At 35.8% G+C, this 18,088-nt stretch overlaps 1 protein-coding gene across 1 annotated transcript in view; it reads left to right on the top strand.

Moving 5' to 3' along the window:
* The window catches only part of LOC138695006 (uncharacterized), a 70,650-nt gene that overhangs the window by 11,767 nt on the left and 40,795 nt on the right, over window positions 1-18,088 (top strand). The window contains exons 3-5 of the mRNA XM_069819290.1: window positions 4,934-5,099; window positions 9,007-9,127; window positions 14,185-14,395. Of these exons, the coding sequence (XP_069675391.1) occupies window positions 4,934-5,099; window positions 9,007-9,127; window positions 14,185-14,395 (498 nt within the window). The remainder of the gene's footprint in view (window positions 1-4,933; window positions 5,100-9,006; window positions 9,128-14,184; window positions 14,396-18,088) is intronic.

Here is an 18,088-nt window from a genome sequence, read left to right as displayed (position 1 = left end):
CGGCTCGACTGTAATTATTATCGTTTCGCAGCTAATTCTAATTGCAGAAAATAGAATTTCGATCATTTTCTATAAAAAGTTGACATAAAAATATGGAAGGCAAGAATTCCGACAATTCAATGTCGTGTACTGGGGGATTCTCATCTAAAAATAGTTTTTTTTAATTATTAATTTATGTACGTTATTTATTATAGGCTTATTTTAATCAAAGCTGCATGTTGAAATTGTAATTAACTGTTTCAATACCCAAATAATTTCCTTTCTGTTTCTTTTTGGCGAAAATTTAAATTAAATTACTACTTTTATTATTCGTCTGCACTGTTACTTTTCATCTTAACCTCACTGATCATGACTTTCTTCAGTATCCAGGAGTCGTTGATGAGCTTATGCGCATGCACGTCTCGCGTACTCTTCCGTACATGCCTTAATCCGCTGATTACTTCTGACCGTTCCGAACCCGTGTCAAAAGTTCGTTGGAACGCCCGACTGCAGTACATGTTTCTGGTTCAGGACCGGTTTGGATTGTGTTGGAACGCTTTATCTGTACTGCGCATGCCTACGATAGTAACGGACGGTTGCTGACTGTTGTTGGAAAGAAGCTAATATTTGATGTAACGACAAACGGCACCGGTAATGTGCTTAGCCACAGCTACAAGCCACCGGTGGCTATGAATAAGTCCCATATCCGGCAGTTAATGTCTCCTAGGTTCACAGGCCTGAAGTTACATGCGAGCGACGATTGTCAACAATGACGTAAGATGTTTAGTTCAGTGTTTCGCCGATACGGCTGAACTCTTTATTACAATATAACACAAAATCCTTATCAATGTAAACAGGTTTCATTTACAAACTTAAAGCCATACAAAAATAATTTATTACAAAAAAGAATGTAGTAACAAGTTGATTACTAACCTACGCTAGATACCCATAGTACCTCCCTTCCTTTCCAAGAAAACTTGTATTCAATACTGAAATATAAATCATACCATCTTCAGGAAGAAGAACTTAACGAATTCAGACTGAATACGTTCCTTTAAATCAGGCATTTCCAACCCCTGACTCTGTGACGTAACACAGAGAGCTCCTTGACAGAGGAAGCATATTATGTAAAATAACAATGTAGGGGAGTGGCAGTGGAAGGAATGGAACTGTTTAGATATCGGAGACAAATTACCCTCCCTTACGTGTTCTACTATACTCCCGTCGCTCTAATTTCCGGCAGCCAATCGCGTTGCAGGTCGGCTACATTTAAACTTGTGCGTCTCGTGATTCGCTGAGTAAGACGTTATTCATTTCTTAAGGCTCGATAAATATTTAATATAATCGCCCGCCATTTTGGCTCTTTCGTTGGCGTTCGCAGAAAGCACACAAAGACGTTATTTGCCGCTCAATTATTTGGTAAATTACAGTGTTTTTGAATTATTATTATTATTATTATTATTATTATTATTATTATTATTATTATTATTATTATTATTATTACACTTCATGGAATTGCCACGAGAATCGTAATGTTTACTACGCACTCGGTATAGACTGTATGAAAAGGGGACGTGCAACGGACGGAATATACCTCTTATGTAAACACTGAGCAGTACACTACGGTTACAATAAAACCTGTGTCCTGCATTCAAGAAATATAGCTAATGAATGATCATTGAAGTAGGAAACGTCTAAACATGTAAATACACAATTATTTTGTAGTGAGATATATTTACTCTTAAAATTTAATGTAATATACTCACATCATCCTTAATATGTGCATTGCAGTGAAGAGTTACGTTCATTTTGAGCGACTGCAAAGTAACCTCTTCCGATGGTCACTTAAACAGTTTTTATATGGGGAAAATGTACATTGAACAACACATGATGTAATACGTACATATTTGAAGAACAGAAAGTCACTACTTTTTAGTACACCAACTTCAGACGTCTTGTCGTGACCTGATAGTACATCATTTATAATACGAAGTTGTGAATAGGTAGAATTTTTAGCAACGATGTTTCTCAACTTACATTTCACTTTTTTTCTGAAATTAGTGAATTGTTATTTTGGATAACGGTTTGTGATACTTTATCCACTATATTTAGGGCTTCTGAGAGTTGTAGATTAGACGACTCTAACAGGGTGATGCTTTTGAACACGATTTTAAAATTAGAAGCAATGAACAAAATACCTTCCAATAGGTGTTCAGAAGGCAATGATTTTACAGCTAAAACAGCGGAACTGTCTGTGCTATCCAGTGCATCAATTACCTCCATTACTTTGCCTTAATATTTCGCATAATAATTAACAGCATCCAACCACGTTTTCCAACGGGTCAAGACTGGCTCCGGGGGTAAGGATATTCCAGGGGCAATTTTTTGGAACAGCAACACACTCATTGTAGTATGTTTGATTGAATTTTTGTCTGCACTGAACAAACGTTAAGCTTTGACTATTCCAACCACAGTAATGCAAAAACAAGTGCTTACATAGTTATACATTAGCTGCAGCTGCTATATCTATTTGGACCGGTCACATCTCTTAAAATGAACTGCTTATACTATGAGACCGGGAGGTCGCTCACCTCTTCTATACTACCGTACATCGGCAACCTGATTGCATGCTGCGTGTGGCAATTCAACGAAGTCTTATTATTATCATAGGAGCTATGACATGTTAATGTTTAACGGTGTGGCAAATAGATTCCTCGTATGGTAGCTCGGCAACGAAAGAACAAAAATGGCGAACGATACTACCTACCTAGACTTTATAGAGCCTTCATTTCCTAAGACGTAAGCAAAGAGGAGGAGTCACGCCGGGAAAAACAGCGTCGCGACTATATCTCTGGAAACACGCTACGACGTCACAGGTTGTCCAGTGGAAATGACTGTTTTAAATCAAGATTCAGCACGCGTGCAGCGAAAGCGGGTTGTTGCTGGAAGCTGCGGGTTCAGTGAGGAGTAAGTGAGCTCTTTACGTCATCTGGGGGCTAGCAGTGGCGGCCTGTAATCTTACAAAGTTTTGATGAAACGATATATTTTGCAGAAACCTGCAGTGATATATGTGCAACCATTTCAGTTCAAGTTTTCAACTATTAAATAAACTTAATATTTGAGGAGAAAAATTCGCTCCGGCGCCGGGGATCGAACCCGGGTCCTCGGTTCTACGTACCAAGCGCTCTGACCACTGAGCTACGCCGAATTCAATCCACAGCAATATATGTTGACGTATATGTCCAATGTCAACTGCCATATATATGAAGCAGTGCATGAGGGTAGGCCACTAGAGGGAACCCAAGAGGTGGAACTTAAACTGAGAGGATTCAATCCGACAACGGGACGGGAATCTGGTGTGGCTTAGTGGATAGAGCGTCAGCACGTAGAGCTGGAAACCCGGGTACAAATTCCGGTGCCGAAGAGAATTTTTCTCTGTTCCACTCATCTTACTATTCTATTCTATTCTTACTATTACTATTCCATACAGCTCGACTGTGAAGAACCTTGGCATTTATATGGATTGTCACCTGGAATGGAATGAACAAGTGAATCACACTTCCAAAAAATATTTTCTATTATTCACTCATTAAAACGACTGAAGCACTTTCTTCCTGATAAATTAAAATTAATCCTTGTACAAACACTCGTGATGCCACACTTCGACTACTGCGATGTTATATTAAATAACCTAAATGCAAATTTGAGCAGCAGGCTACAAAGTGTGAATAATGCGTGTGTCCGTTATATTTGTAATATTCGTAAGTATGATCATGTTTCCCCGTCTTTCCAAACTCTGTCTTGGCTAAGGCTAAGCGATCGACGAGCCCTGCATTCTCTTGTTCTCTTATTTCAAATTCTGCGCACCGCTACCCCAATCTATTTGGCTTCTCGTTTTCAAAATTTATCCGCATATCATCAGCTAAGTACAAGATCTCATCAGAACAATTTAATCATTATACCCTACCACAAGACATCTTTATATTCTTCATCTTATACAGTTTCAGTTGCTAGAAATTGGAACTCGCTACCGACTGATGTAAGGGGTTGTTGGACAATAACTTCATTTAGGTCAAAATTACATAAATTCTTACTTAACAAATTAATTGCTGATTTATATTTATTACATATTATAATGAAACTAACATCTGTCCATTCCTATTATTATTATTAATTTCTCTAAATATATTTACAAAACCTCTAATGGCAATTACATTAATATTCTCATTACAGAAATATATTTTAGATTTATATATATATATATATATATATAATTTTTTTTTCTCCCTGTAACATAGTTCTAGTAAGCTTATATTAAATTAATTTTCATCATTTTACTAGCTATCTCAAACCTCAAATTAATTATAATTGATTGAATTAAATTAGCTCATAAATTAAGTTACTACTTTACCTTATAGGTTTATCTAAATTTAAATAAATATGTAGTCTACTAGTCGTTAACTTAACTGAAGAATATTGCTGGAGAACCTTTTAAGTGTAGTGTAAATATTCGTAATTTAAATATGTATTGTATTGATTAAGGCTGGTTGAGTGGTAGAGAAGACCTTATGGCCTTAACTCTGCCAGCGAAAATAAAACATTATTATTATTATTATTATTATTATTATTATTATTATTATTATTATTATTATTATCTTTTATCATAGTTCCTTTTTAGCCAGTGGTTCAACCAATTCCTTTTTCTCTTCCTGGTCAGTGTCAGAATCATTCTTTCTTCACCCACTATTCCTAGCACAGCTTCAATTGTTATTCTCTCTGCCCACTTAACACGTTCCATTCTTCTCCATACCCACAAATGCTTCTAGCCGTTTCTCTTCACTTCACTGTAATGTCCATGTTTCTGCCACCATACAATGCCACATGTTTCAGTATAGTTCTCTCTTTATCTACGCTAAAAATTGGAGAAACTAAAGATCTTATGAAAACTTTTCAGACAGTGTGAACCTCGAAAATTTTCTGCAGCCTGATGATGTGGGAGACTACAAGGAATTCGTACGTGACAGCGATACCACGAACTGCGCCAGGGATTGCAAGAAGGACGGAGCACCACGGTTGTGTTACTATCGCTTTACGCTCGAAGCCTACGCCACTTTAACAGAGTAAGACATTCACACCAGCACCGTCTTACTCGGCAACAAATTCAAGCTCAACTCATCGTAGTTTGATCTCAATGTCCTGTGCATTAAATTTGTCCTCCTGTTTGGCCGTTTAGATAACAGTGGACCTAATAAATTAAAATACATCTTTTCAAAAAATTAGTTTCAATATCATATTAAATAATTAACCTTGGTACAACCAAGCTCATTACCAAAGCTCGGAACTTGGGGACTTGTGTGTCGTGTGCATGAGTAAGGTTACAGGTACAACGTACACAAAGCTCACCCTGTAAGTGCTCAGGAACAGTCGTGTGTACTAAGAAAGTGGTCACATCGAATGACAGGGAGACGGACGAGGAAACTGTGTCGTGTCGAAGCCAATGACATTCAGATAATTAATTAGAGGTAAACGGTCTGTTTGAAAATAAGAAAATACGTATTATTCGAATGGGTATTGTATACGTTTGAAAATATATTTCTTAAAATTTAGGTACAGAATTTCGTGGAGGAATTCTGAGGAGATACATTATTTTCTTCGAATGGAGAGTTTATATTTTGTAACTTGTATCAAACACAAACTAGAGATTGGAAACGGGCATTAATTGAAATACAATGCAGTCCCTTAAACCGGTGGAAAATTTGTCCATAGCCATGGATCAAGTCGTAGTGGAACCTTTCCTAGTAGTGACATAGAAATTGAAAACTATTTTCGAGACAAATTTAGGATACTTATCTTTCTCAGATACGAGATCAGCTAGCAACTACTGAAAATCGAACAGGAAACAGTGACAGTGAAAACATTCAATACTTTATTTCGGCCTAAGACTTTATAATACAATTAAAACCATTTTCCAAATTTGAAATTTTTTAAAATTGAAGCCTTTAAAAAATATATTTGTAAAATTATCCACGATATAATATAATATTAACAAATGTATTTTTTTACCTTTTATTTCTGTCTACTATATTCTTGTTTTTATTGAATATCACTGGCTTCTGTCGAATTGTCAATTTATATTAAATGTGTATTTTTCTCTCTTTTTCTCTTTCTTCTTTATTCTTGCTCTTGTGTTGTATTTAATGGTTTGAATTAAGTTACTTACTGTATTTAGTAAAGTGTCCTTGTAAATTTTATGTTATATTATTGACTAAGACCACACCGTACTCGAGCCTGGCTCTTACGGTAGTGGCTAGAAACATTTTTGTTTTATAAATGAAATTTATATTCAGTACGTAGCTAGTTAAAATAAATAAAATTAAAAAATTAATTTTGCTCCCGTCACTTCATGTGACGTGGAAATAAGTTTCTTTCGTTTCAAATCATGTTTAACTAACAGACGAAGAAGGTATGGGTTCGAAAAATATTCGAACGTATGTAGTCATACACTGTAATAAAATATACAGAGCAGAACTGTAAATTTGATGTATTTTGCATGTTTATTTATATATATGCTATAAAATTACTTGTTTCAACCTACCATAATATTATCATTATGTTGTTCCAGCCAGGAACCACTTTTATAGCAGACCTTACAGTACCTCTGTGCTGGAAGCGGGAGTTTGTTGACATTGAAGTCCGGTCGCTTAGCCACGTTCAAAGACACAAGTTCCCAAGTTCCGAGCTTTGCTCATTACCATCATCATAGTCATCATCTAAATTATTTACTTCATTTCATTTACTACAAGTACAAAAACTTAAAAAAAATCTTCACACAACTTATGGTTCAAATATAGGGGAGGTACGGTCTTTTTCCTGAACTTCGCCTTATCACTACCTGAAATATTGCGTGGCTTATCGGCCTACTTAGGAGATTTTGTTAAGGAAAAATTTCAAAAGCGATCCTTACAAATTCAAAAGGACCAAAGTTTCCTTACAAAGTATTATGCAATTACACTTTTACTACGTGACACTATTTCTGACCAATAAAACGGTACGGAACGACTAATCATGGCTGCTTATACTACAATTTTTATCACCTCTCTAGTATTTCTTTTTTATCGTCTCCCTAGCATTTGTTTATTTTTATCACCTCTCTAGCATTTGTTTCTTGTTTGCCGACATTGTAATTTAAATAACTGTACCTTTTAAAATGATTCATGTTTATTTCATCTTCCTTCATTAAAACGTTTCTATCATTTACCTTCTTTATATTATTTAGGTTATGTTATAACTTTTGCTGTATGAGATTATGCGTTATCACGTATCAGAGATTGTTTAACCCGTTCAGGCCTGATGTACATCTTAGTGTACATTGTTCCTTTTTTCTTTTTTGGAATGTCTTTGATATTTTTAAATATTTAAAAAAAATCAATGTGATAGAAATGGAGAACATTATTTTTGAAAAAATTCTATACCTGAATTAAAAATAAAATTTAAAATTTTGGGGCCCCAAGGGTCAAAATTGTCCCCAAATTTTGATTTTCTGTGAAGACTTGATTTGGGAATTTTGGATCCCCAGAATGATTGTGAGACCATTTTTTATTTCAATTTTTTTAATGTAAATTCAGATCTGAAGGTCTTAATATTTTTTTTATTGATAATTCAAGTGGAACGCAACTATTTTAATAAAAAAGAAACTGAATCAACAATGGTTTCTTCACAAGTAATCATAGAGTTCAATGAAGATTGCGTAGTTGGTACAACTGGTAACAAGAGAACAGTTCAAGATAACACACTTCCACCATCTATCGGAATATTTGTAATGATGGGATGGTACAATAATACATTTGAAGACTAATTAGTATTTTCGTAAGTCAATTAATATTTTATCGTATTAGAGTACTTTATTTCTTCTAAGCTTTATATACTTTCTTCTAATCGTGTAATAGTCAATTAAATCACTCTCTAGTTTTGATTTTCTCTAGACAAATCAAAACCTCTAGTGAGATTACTGTTGATAAATACTGCAAAGGAACCATTTAAAGAGTAAGCTTTCAATACGAACTGTGTATGAGGTACACGGAAAAGTCTTCGCAAAATATCGTAAAAGTAGGCCTACATCGGAGCACTTTCTTCTTGGGCAGTTTCAGCGCATTTCCTTGACTCAGTCCTTCGCAATTCTTCACTTCTCATAAGACAGACATGTAAAACAGATACGTATTAATATTCATCATACTCAATTGATATTAATAATTTATGACGAAAAATAGATTCCTTTGCTATAATAATTAATAGATAAATGTATAATCCCAGTTAAGGGAATGTTCGTGGATACGTTTCTACACAAAGCCGGTCCTTCTCTCGCTCAGCAAAATTGTATTAGATTCTCAAAAAGAACTATCACAATATTACTCACCTTTACCCTATACCGAAGTTGTAGATGAAAAATAATTTTAAAACTAGTATAAACAGCAAATATATACTACTAAAATTAAAATTAAAAATGACATTTCACATATTATGGAAATATTTCTAGACAAACCTTAGATTTCTCAGGTCACTTTTTTTTCCTAATTTCTGAATTGTTAAATCCTATGACCGTTTATCGCCAGGATATTTATGTAGCTTTATGACACGGGACTTTTTTTTTACATTTTCTTCCTAATCTGCGTAACAAAAATAAATATTCCCTGTAGTAATATGTTCTGCATTATTTCTATCTAAATTGAACTGCACTGATTGGAAGTGAGTTGTATACTAATTGTTCTAACCTTGATATCCCTTCAGGCTGTGTAATTTTTTTATACTAAGCAACTCGAAAAATTTCCACCATAGATACAGGAGAAATATAGGTCTACACACTATTTCCTCGAAGTAGATTTCAGTCTCAAAGAGTCAAAGGGCGACGGCAATTATCTGGGCGAAACCTGTTTCTTGGCGGACGCTCTGTATAACGGAATATTCTAGATGAAATTATGAGACACAAAAATGCGTCATATTTTTAAATAATGAAGATATTTCTTTTGACAGGGCTTGCAAGAATTGTACAGAAGATATTTCTCAGTGTGCAAATGTCCAATGCGTTTTTGCAGATGGGTTTGAGAAAGGGATTCTTACTGTCAACAGAAGACTGCCAGGACCTTCCATACAGGTAGGAATTTCTTCCTGAACTCCCTCAGTTGGCTTGTACCTATTAAAAATTACAGAATCAAAATATTCCCTATGGATGCAAAGAAAATAACTTTTTCATTACATTCCCTCCATCAGAAAGTTATTCTTATCTCACTGTCAGTGATGTCTTAATAAGTAGGATGGAGTAGTGTCTTTCCAGGTTAGAGCCAGTACAACATATCGGCAAAAGACAGTTAGAAGAAACCAAGCTCTGTTGTAAAACGATACTTAAAAAAAGAGGCTAGTTAGTATTCGCTTACCAGTTCAAAACTAATTATTTTTGTGCGAGATCGTGCGTATTTGCTTGGTTTCCGCACAAAACCAATCAGCGGAAAGTCTAAAATTCCACATTCAGTATTCCCAACCTAACACACATAACAATTTCCCTCTTCTTACCGCTTAAGTGATATATTGATTTTACTGCTTTAGGCTTTTAACATATTATTTTTAGAGACGTTCAATATAGTAATAATTATAAATTGGAAACTTACCACTGCAATTTCACCTAAATTGCACTGTTAAATATTGTTTTTAAATATTTGCAAAAATTAAGGAAACTCTACAACTCCACTAAAGTTACTGCATTCGTGATGCAAGTAACATTAAGGAAGCCATGAAAAAATCAACGAGATTCCAGAATCATCATGGCGGCTACTGGTGGTGGTGCTCCAGTGACTCTGAATAACTGCACAAATGTAACAATTAATTTCAATGTGCAGAATTAGATGTCAAAGATATTTTCCATTTCTAAACATCTCCTTGACAGGCAAAATAAACTTGCCTATGTTATTACTGCAACATGTTATATAAATAATATTGTTAAACTATTAAAACGAAAAATAGATCATTACATAATTTTACCGTTTGTTTTAAGTTCGCATTTATAGACTGGGGGAAAAAATGACAGACGTATATCACGGCCTGCTGGAGTATAGTAAACACAGAAAACATTTTAAAGCAACAATGATGAAGATAGATATTTTAGTTTTGCAAATTTGCCGTCATTGAACAGAAACGAAGATGGAGATTTCATTGCAACTAATTAGAAATTCCTCTTTCAGGTATGTAATAAACGATCTTCGCACAAAATAATGTACGATACACGAGCGGTATGTTTTCTTTCAATTCTTGGAAATTAAAAAAGCTCAACTACGTTTCGCTTTTTCAAATTTTTCCTCGAACATGAAAACCTCAACATACCGCTCTTGTAACGCATATTACTATTGTCTTGGGATTATGAAACCGAGGTTGTAAACTATTTTGTTGTAGTATCCAGTACCGGAATCCTACACTTCATTTGAAGTCATGATATTTTAATTAATATACATTTTATCCATGACCATAACGAAAAGCATGTCTTTACTAAATACTTTTGCGTTTGTAAAGTAGGCTTTTATTCAACGTTACTTTATTTCACTAGTGAGATAAAGACTTCACCTCACAGTTTGAACTTTATCTCACAGTTCATTAGTATTTCCTAGTACCCGGGTACACACGTATACTTTTCCATTGAACTGTTACTCAAGAAGTTAATATATTAGTTACTAGATGTTACTACCTCTACTTCTTTATTACCGTTTCTTAAAAAGGAAATCTAAATTACAGACATCAGCTCAAAGAATTTTGGGTGACCACAAGGGTCCTGAATACAATAAACATGTATAATAATGTGATGTGATACATTAAAGAAAAAAGAAAGTTAATTGTTGAAGGCAAATATAAGTTAATTGAAATAGAGATGATGATGTAATATTTGAAGAGAATCCTTGATAATATTTATAAGAATAGACATTACAGAATCAAAAGGAATGTGAAGTTCCTTAAGATAATTCCACGTGAATTTTGTGATTGAACCTCTACTGTCAAACAGCAAACCAATGACGGACCATTGTTTAAGAGGGACGTTGTACTTTTCAGAAAGATACGGCAGACAAGGTTCATATATGGACTTCTTCTCAATATCAACCTCGGTGGCCTGATTTAGGTTTCTTTCGAAACGGATAGTAGGGTCAAGAACAAGAGCCCGTTTTAAGCGTCCGTTGATAGCAATAATGTCTGCCCGTCTAAAAGAACCATCTGATGATACACAATGTACTTCCTCATGAATTTCCCAATTTAAAGTTTTTAACGATATCGCCAAAGCATGTCGTGCACGATGATGTCTAGCATTGATCAGCAGCTCGCCTTTGGGGCACTGTCCAAGCACGTGTCCAAGTGTTTCAAGCTCGCTACAGTCTGGATGACGGCAGCAGGTTGTGCTTAGAGTTCTGCCCGGTATTGCGCGAACCGCCGAAATATTGCTTGACATTTTTAAGCATTGGTCCATTCTGAGGAAGATAGGCCCTTTCGATTGCTTACCCATGAGTTAGCCTTGGGGAGATCACTATAAACAATAACCCCTTTACCACGCAAGGTATGATTTGTCCAAGTTTGGAATGCGTCATTTCTTAAGTGTTTACGAATTTTACGACCTGACCAGTTGATAGCATCAATAGCTGTGATATTCAATTTTGACAGAGCAGAAACTTTTTCACTTACAAGGTCCCTAACATTGTGGAGATGGGAGTCATCAACACGAAGACGACTATTACAGATATTTATGTGTTGCACATAAGCTTCCCAAGATGCTTTCATTAACGAAAGACCACGATATTTTTAGGGGAGTAAAGCATTCCGTCTGGGCAGTCATGAGGAAGACCAATAAGCTCTTTGCATGCTCCTCTGGTAACTTTATCTAAATCATTAAGAAATTTGGTTTTGATTTGGTAGAGTGGAGCACACTGTAAGGGATAAGTAAGAGTGGGCCAGAGATATTGATTCATAATCGTTACCTTCTGATCAGGTTAATAAAAAAGGGGAGAGACAGAGTTTAGAGATATTTTTACTGAATGTGGTAAAAACTGCACATTTATCAAAAACGATTTCATCAGTAAAATTAATACCAAGGTGTTTAATGCGGTCATTAGGATTAGAAATGGGTTGAATGAGCGAACCATTAGCGGACATGACATTAAACTGGGATAGGACACCACTTTTAATCGCTATTAGATTGCACTTGCTAGGATTAATAGCCAAACCAAGGGTAGAAAGGTTACTTTCTGCTAGACTAATCAGAGATGTAATTCCATTTTCACTACTTGAAATCAAAGCAATGTCATCAGCAAAAGCAACGGCAGAGAGATTGTCTAGGGTAGGATCTAATGAAAAACCATGGGCGTGCGATACTTCATTATCAGTAAGGTCCTTAATGATACCGTCGATTGCTAAGTTGAATAGAGTAGGAGAAAGTGGACTGCCCTGAGGAACACCTTTTTTTACCTCAATGGGCTTAGTTTTCCCGTTAGCAATTTCAATTTGAATCTGGTTCCTTATTAATAATTCAATTATTAAATTTCGTAAGTTACAGGGCATAGAATTCATAGCTAGTGATCTTTTAACATGCTCATGTCCTATGCAATCGAACGCTTTGCTTACATCAAGAAAAGCAAGAAAACAATCAGACTTATTATTTTTCGCGTGCTTTAGACAACCATTAATTAATGAGGTGTTAACATGGGTCCCTGGTGTAGAAACGAAACCCCTTTGGTGAATGGAAGTGGAAATATAATGTTTTAACTTAAAATCTAGCACTTTCTCAATAAGGCGTCGCACTACCGAGAAGATCGTAATAGGCCGCCAGTTTTTCACATCACTATGGTCACCCAGGGCTATAGAAGGAATGGTCACCTCCTTTGTAGATCAGGATAGTTCTTGCCTTCCGAAGGGGAGCAGGTACAACTCCGAAGTGAAGCATGGCTGATCCTAGCAGTGACAGAAATTTCGCTGACTTGAGATGTTTAAGAACTCGGACAGTAATTCGATCAGGTCCTGGAGCTGTGTCAATCTTCATTTTGGTGAGTGCTATATTCATTTCTTTTTCAGTAATCATTATAGACCCTCGTGCTTAAATCTTTCCACTCGTGCATTAAAGATGCACTTACCTCACAAGTATCATAAATAACTATTATTAAAAAGTTCATTATGAACTAAGCCTAGGCTTACATCATAAAAAACGTTTTCTATGAGAATCCGCAGTTCTAACAGGCCTACGTAAGTCCGCCAGGTGAACATACTCCTTTACTTAACTAGCCGTAACACTGAAACTAGTAAAGATTTTGAATAGCAACCATTTTTGAAGCAAATTTTCATTCTTTCTATACATTTCTGTCGCTTTGACTCCTATCTAAAATGAAAAACAAGTTTGCCGCTTTATACACTATTCTTCGAATTTGGTCACGATTAAATCGATACAAATCTGTTCTGTTTTGGGCACATTTTTTGAGTTAAAGGGAGAAAATTACCGGGGTTCAATATATAAAAGCTTAGGGCGTACGCAAGGAGTGAGGTTACCGGGTTTCAACCATTGAATATTATTTTTATCCATAATCGTTTTCCTTTCTGTAACTTTTTAATGTCAGAGTAACAAAATCTACATCGACATAAGGCATAGCCCTCCTAACCTCTCCTTCAATATAATCCCTGTGCTTAATGCTACGGAATGTTTCGAATTATAACAGCAGTATCTTTATTATAAACGAACCGCCTAGAACATTTCCTACAGAATTGCAGGATCTTCGTGAATAACCCTGTTGTGTTCTTTCTATTGTGTTTTCTATCTTTGGCTCACTTTTGTACTGCACCGACATCACCACAGGGCATATCTGCTAAATCGTAATACAATAAATCATTCGATAAGAGAAATACATGAAAAAAAGAATAAATGAAGAAGGAGAATACAAGGAGAAAAAGAGGAAGGCAAGGAGAAAACGGGAATATAAAAACAACATTGCAATTCAAGGAGAAAAGAGAAGGAAAAGGGAGAGATAAGGAAAATTTGGAGAGTGCAAGGAGAACAAGGAAATAGGAGAATATAAGGACAACAAGGGGAATGAAGGGGAAAGAGAGAAATGGAAAAATACGGGTCATACAAAGAGAAAACATAATTATACGTAAAGATATGCAGCATAGTAAAGCAACGCATCTGTCCATTTGTTTCAGGTGTGCTTAGGCGATGAAATAGTGGTGGATGTTGATAATAAAATGCCTGCCAGGAGCACGACTCTCCATTGGCACGGGATATTTCAGAGGGGAACGCAATGGAACGACGGCGTCCCCATGGTAACTCAGTGTGCTATCCCAGAAGACACAAAATTCAGATACAATTTCTATGCCAACCAGCCGGGGACTTTCTACTGGCATTCCCATGATGGTAAGTCCTCTACAATTCAATGTAACTAAATATTTTATTAACAGGCATCATAATTAATTTGATTCCTAACGTTCTTATTTACAGAATATACTTCACAAAATATGAGCTAATTCATTTGGTAGACCTATTTCCATAATTTCGCGCGGGTAATGTTTAATATTCTATAATCAAAAAAATTATTGTAAGTTTCCAATTTTTTTCGATGCTTATATTTAGATTGCTATTTGCTCAGAGTGCGAATCAGAATTCTTGAGTGGGAGAGAAACTTCTAACCATATCAACTCTATCAAAATAATACTTCAAGCATTGGAATTTCAGAATTAAACTTTGTCATAAATAAAAGATTATGCTAAACTGAATAACTTAATCAGATAAATAATTTATCTTTTGAAAAGACGTATTTCTGAAATTAGAAGGATCATTTCATAAGTCATACCAACTATAATATATCAGCCAATAAATCTGCAGGAATAGAAATTCACTGTATGTGATTGAAGGTCACTGGAATGTGCTTGACAATGCTAGTACCAAATTGGGTTCTGGTACAGGAGACAATGGGTAGGAGAAATTGAAAGATGAGTAAATAGAAATCATTGTTTTATTATGCACAAAAGCAAACAAAGTACATTACTCACAGCTAACTCCATTCAAAATAATCCCCAAAGACTTCCACACATCTTTGCCAACGATGATGCAAGCGTTGAATACCATTGGCTGTGTGCGATTCGTCTGTGTGTGCCACTTCACTTACATCCATCTTGGAGCACAGCCTCTAGTATGCCAACTATTGCGTGTGCTGTCAACTAGCCACCAATGCACATAGACGCAATCTGGTGGTGGCATCTCGTACAGCAGTGGTAGCCAAACACCACGAAATTGTGACGTAATAGAAATGCAACCCGCATACCACTAACGCAGGGAGAGGGGTGGAGTGGGTATCTCCTCAGGTAATGCAGAGAATAACAGTGCAGAGATGGACTGTGACCAAAAAAACAAAAGCAATATAATATTCTTCTACTTATTAACTATAAGCACTTTTTTCCACATTATTTTTTATCCTCCTATTCATTATTTTTGTATTAGTAATAAAAATAAAATAAATTTATTTTCTTATTTGCCATAAAAAGAACGTGCACTTTACATCAGCAGACATTTGAAATTAGAAAAGTGTACCAGGCTGGTCACGAAGTTGTAAATTACGCTACATACTTAAAAAAAAGTCGATGTATTTTACTCCGATTAAGACATAGAATCCGATACATTTTATTGTTTATTAATTAATGAAATGTTCAAATTACACTACATACGTCGAAAAAAACGTCGAAATATTTTACCCCGATTAAGACATAGAAGCCGATACTTTTTATTGTTTGTTTATTCATGAAATATTCAATTTACAGGTAAGGGAGTGGTAGTCTTCATAAAAGAAGAATAATGACAACGTACATTGTTCTTTTATACTCCATTTAAAATTTTACAACAAATTAACTATCTCATATTTTTGCCATCTGCGCAAAATAAATACTTTCCTTCCATACTCCTTAAAATTAAGTTTTTACTTGCCATCTGTTTTCGAAAAGCCATCGAAACATATTATCCTACACACTTGTAACATTACATGTGTACGTCCGCTGCTGATAAATGTCTTGTCTTATATCGAAGTGAAGGCTGTAAACAGAGGGTGGGGGTATAATGCCATGGTTACGCTTGAGTGGAGGCAGGGGCATGTGTTGCGACACAACTTTTGGCGATTACTGTCGTACAGTGTACAACAGGTTTTCAAACGTAGCCTATATACTGAACTAACCACATTTTCGGTTATTCGGAAGACATAACGTAGTTGCCATGACTTATGAAATGTCTCTCGTACAAAAAATAAATCAAAGAGAAAAGTTACAATTAAGGAAATGCATTACCTTAAATAAATAATTTGCTTGCATGAAATGAAGCGGGTCTAGATTTTTGAATCCATATATTCTCATCTCCTGTATCCAATATGCGTCCCGGGTCTCTGCAGAGCCATGACCAAAATGCGTCCCAGGTCTCCGCAGAGCTATTACCAAAATGCGTCCCAGGTCTCTGCAGAGCCATTACCTAAATGCGTCTCATGAAAAACAGGATACAGTTCGTTTAGCGTTACCCAGGGTACACCTCGAGGAAGCGAACTCCTTCACTCCCAAAAATATTTTTCATCATTTTTAAAACTGTTCATTATAAAATTACACTCTGTCGTCTTGTTTTTGTTTACATTGTAGCGGAGAACGAAATTACTCTTTGTCTTGTTTGTCATAATGGCTTCCTGTTTACTTTCTTTTTGGTGGCAAGAACTTAAATGCTACTATTCGAACTTATTCCAGTCTGCTGAGTGATTTACTAGTATAAGAAACCATTTTTTCTTTCAAGAAAGCCTCTCTATCATTTTTCTTGGCGTTGGCAACGATTGCTGAGCGTGTGTGTATGTATGTTTCTGTTTGTATATTCTTCAATGCCTCGATTAACTGAAATAGATGTGGATACGAGTGATGAAACATAGGCAGGCAGGCAGGCAGGCAGGCAGGCAGGCAGGCAGGCAGGCAGGCAGGCAGGCAGGCAGGCAGGCAGGCAGGCAGGCAGGCAGGCAGGCAGGCAGGCAGGCAGACAGACAGACAGACAGACAGACAGACAGACAGACAGACAGACAGACAGACAGACAGACAGACAGACAGACAGACAGATAGACAGATAGATAGATAGATAGATAGATAGATAGATAGATAGATAGATAGATAGATAGATAGATAGATAGATAGATAGATAGATAGATAGATAGATGCATTTATTGATGCATAATAAATTATGCAAACTCATGTACACAAGATCCTTCGCACGAGCCCGTATGGCCATTCGTGCTGGAACTATGCACAGTTTGAATCTTCAAAACGAAAATAATGCCTACCAATAATAAAATAGTAAAACAACAGTTAATATTATTACTACCGTTATCATTAATTATCACAATTACAACTAACCTAACTCCAAACTAAAAATTTCACAAAAACAATAAAAAAATGTAAAATATGAAAAGAAAAAAAAAAATACAGTGAAACACATATATTCCTTATTGAAACTGCATGAAATAATCCAACTAATAAATATGAAGGTAATACATAAAAGAACATACACACGCAATAAAATACAAATAGAAAAAAAAAGACACAATAAAAACAAAAAGAACATTATCCCCTAATTACTTCATTCGCTCAGTGTTCATACTACGCATTACAACACTAATTAATAACTCTTAGCCTTATTTCCTCGGCTCCGTCCCCCTCGGCCAGTTCCACCCTCAACTGTCTAACTTTTGCCATAAATTTCCCCACACTGTCACAAAATGTAACATTATTTAACATATTGTATGTTGCCAAGTGCCCCCTGCTAGATGTAATGAAGGACTCTGGCAGGAATCGTTTCCTCAGAGCTTTTGTGGCTTCACACTCCGATAAAATGTGGTGTGATATCTCGCCTCTACCAAAAAGAGGACATATTCTCGCCCCCTCTTCGTTGACGGTTTTAAGTGCCCTCCAAGCTCCTAGACGAAACCAGATGAAACCCAGTCTACCTTCTCTGCTACCTGCATAGAGATATATTTCGGCTCCGCAATTTGTTTTGATCATCGATTGGATCTCCAGAGCAACCTTATCCCTACATTCCCCT

The sequence above is a fragment of the Periplaneta americana genome, chromosome 1, assembly GCF_040183065.1.
Source record: "Periplaneta americana isolate PAMFEO1 chromosome 1, P.americana_PAMFEO1_priV1, whole genome shotgun sequence".
In the NCBI taxonomy this organism is placed as follows: Eukaryota; Metazoa; Arthropoda; class Insecta; order Blattodea; family Blattidae; genus Periplaneta; species Periplaneta americana.
Note: the sequence above shows the minus strand (reverse complement) of the source record. Positions and strands in the feature narration are given on the sequence as shown.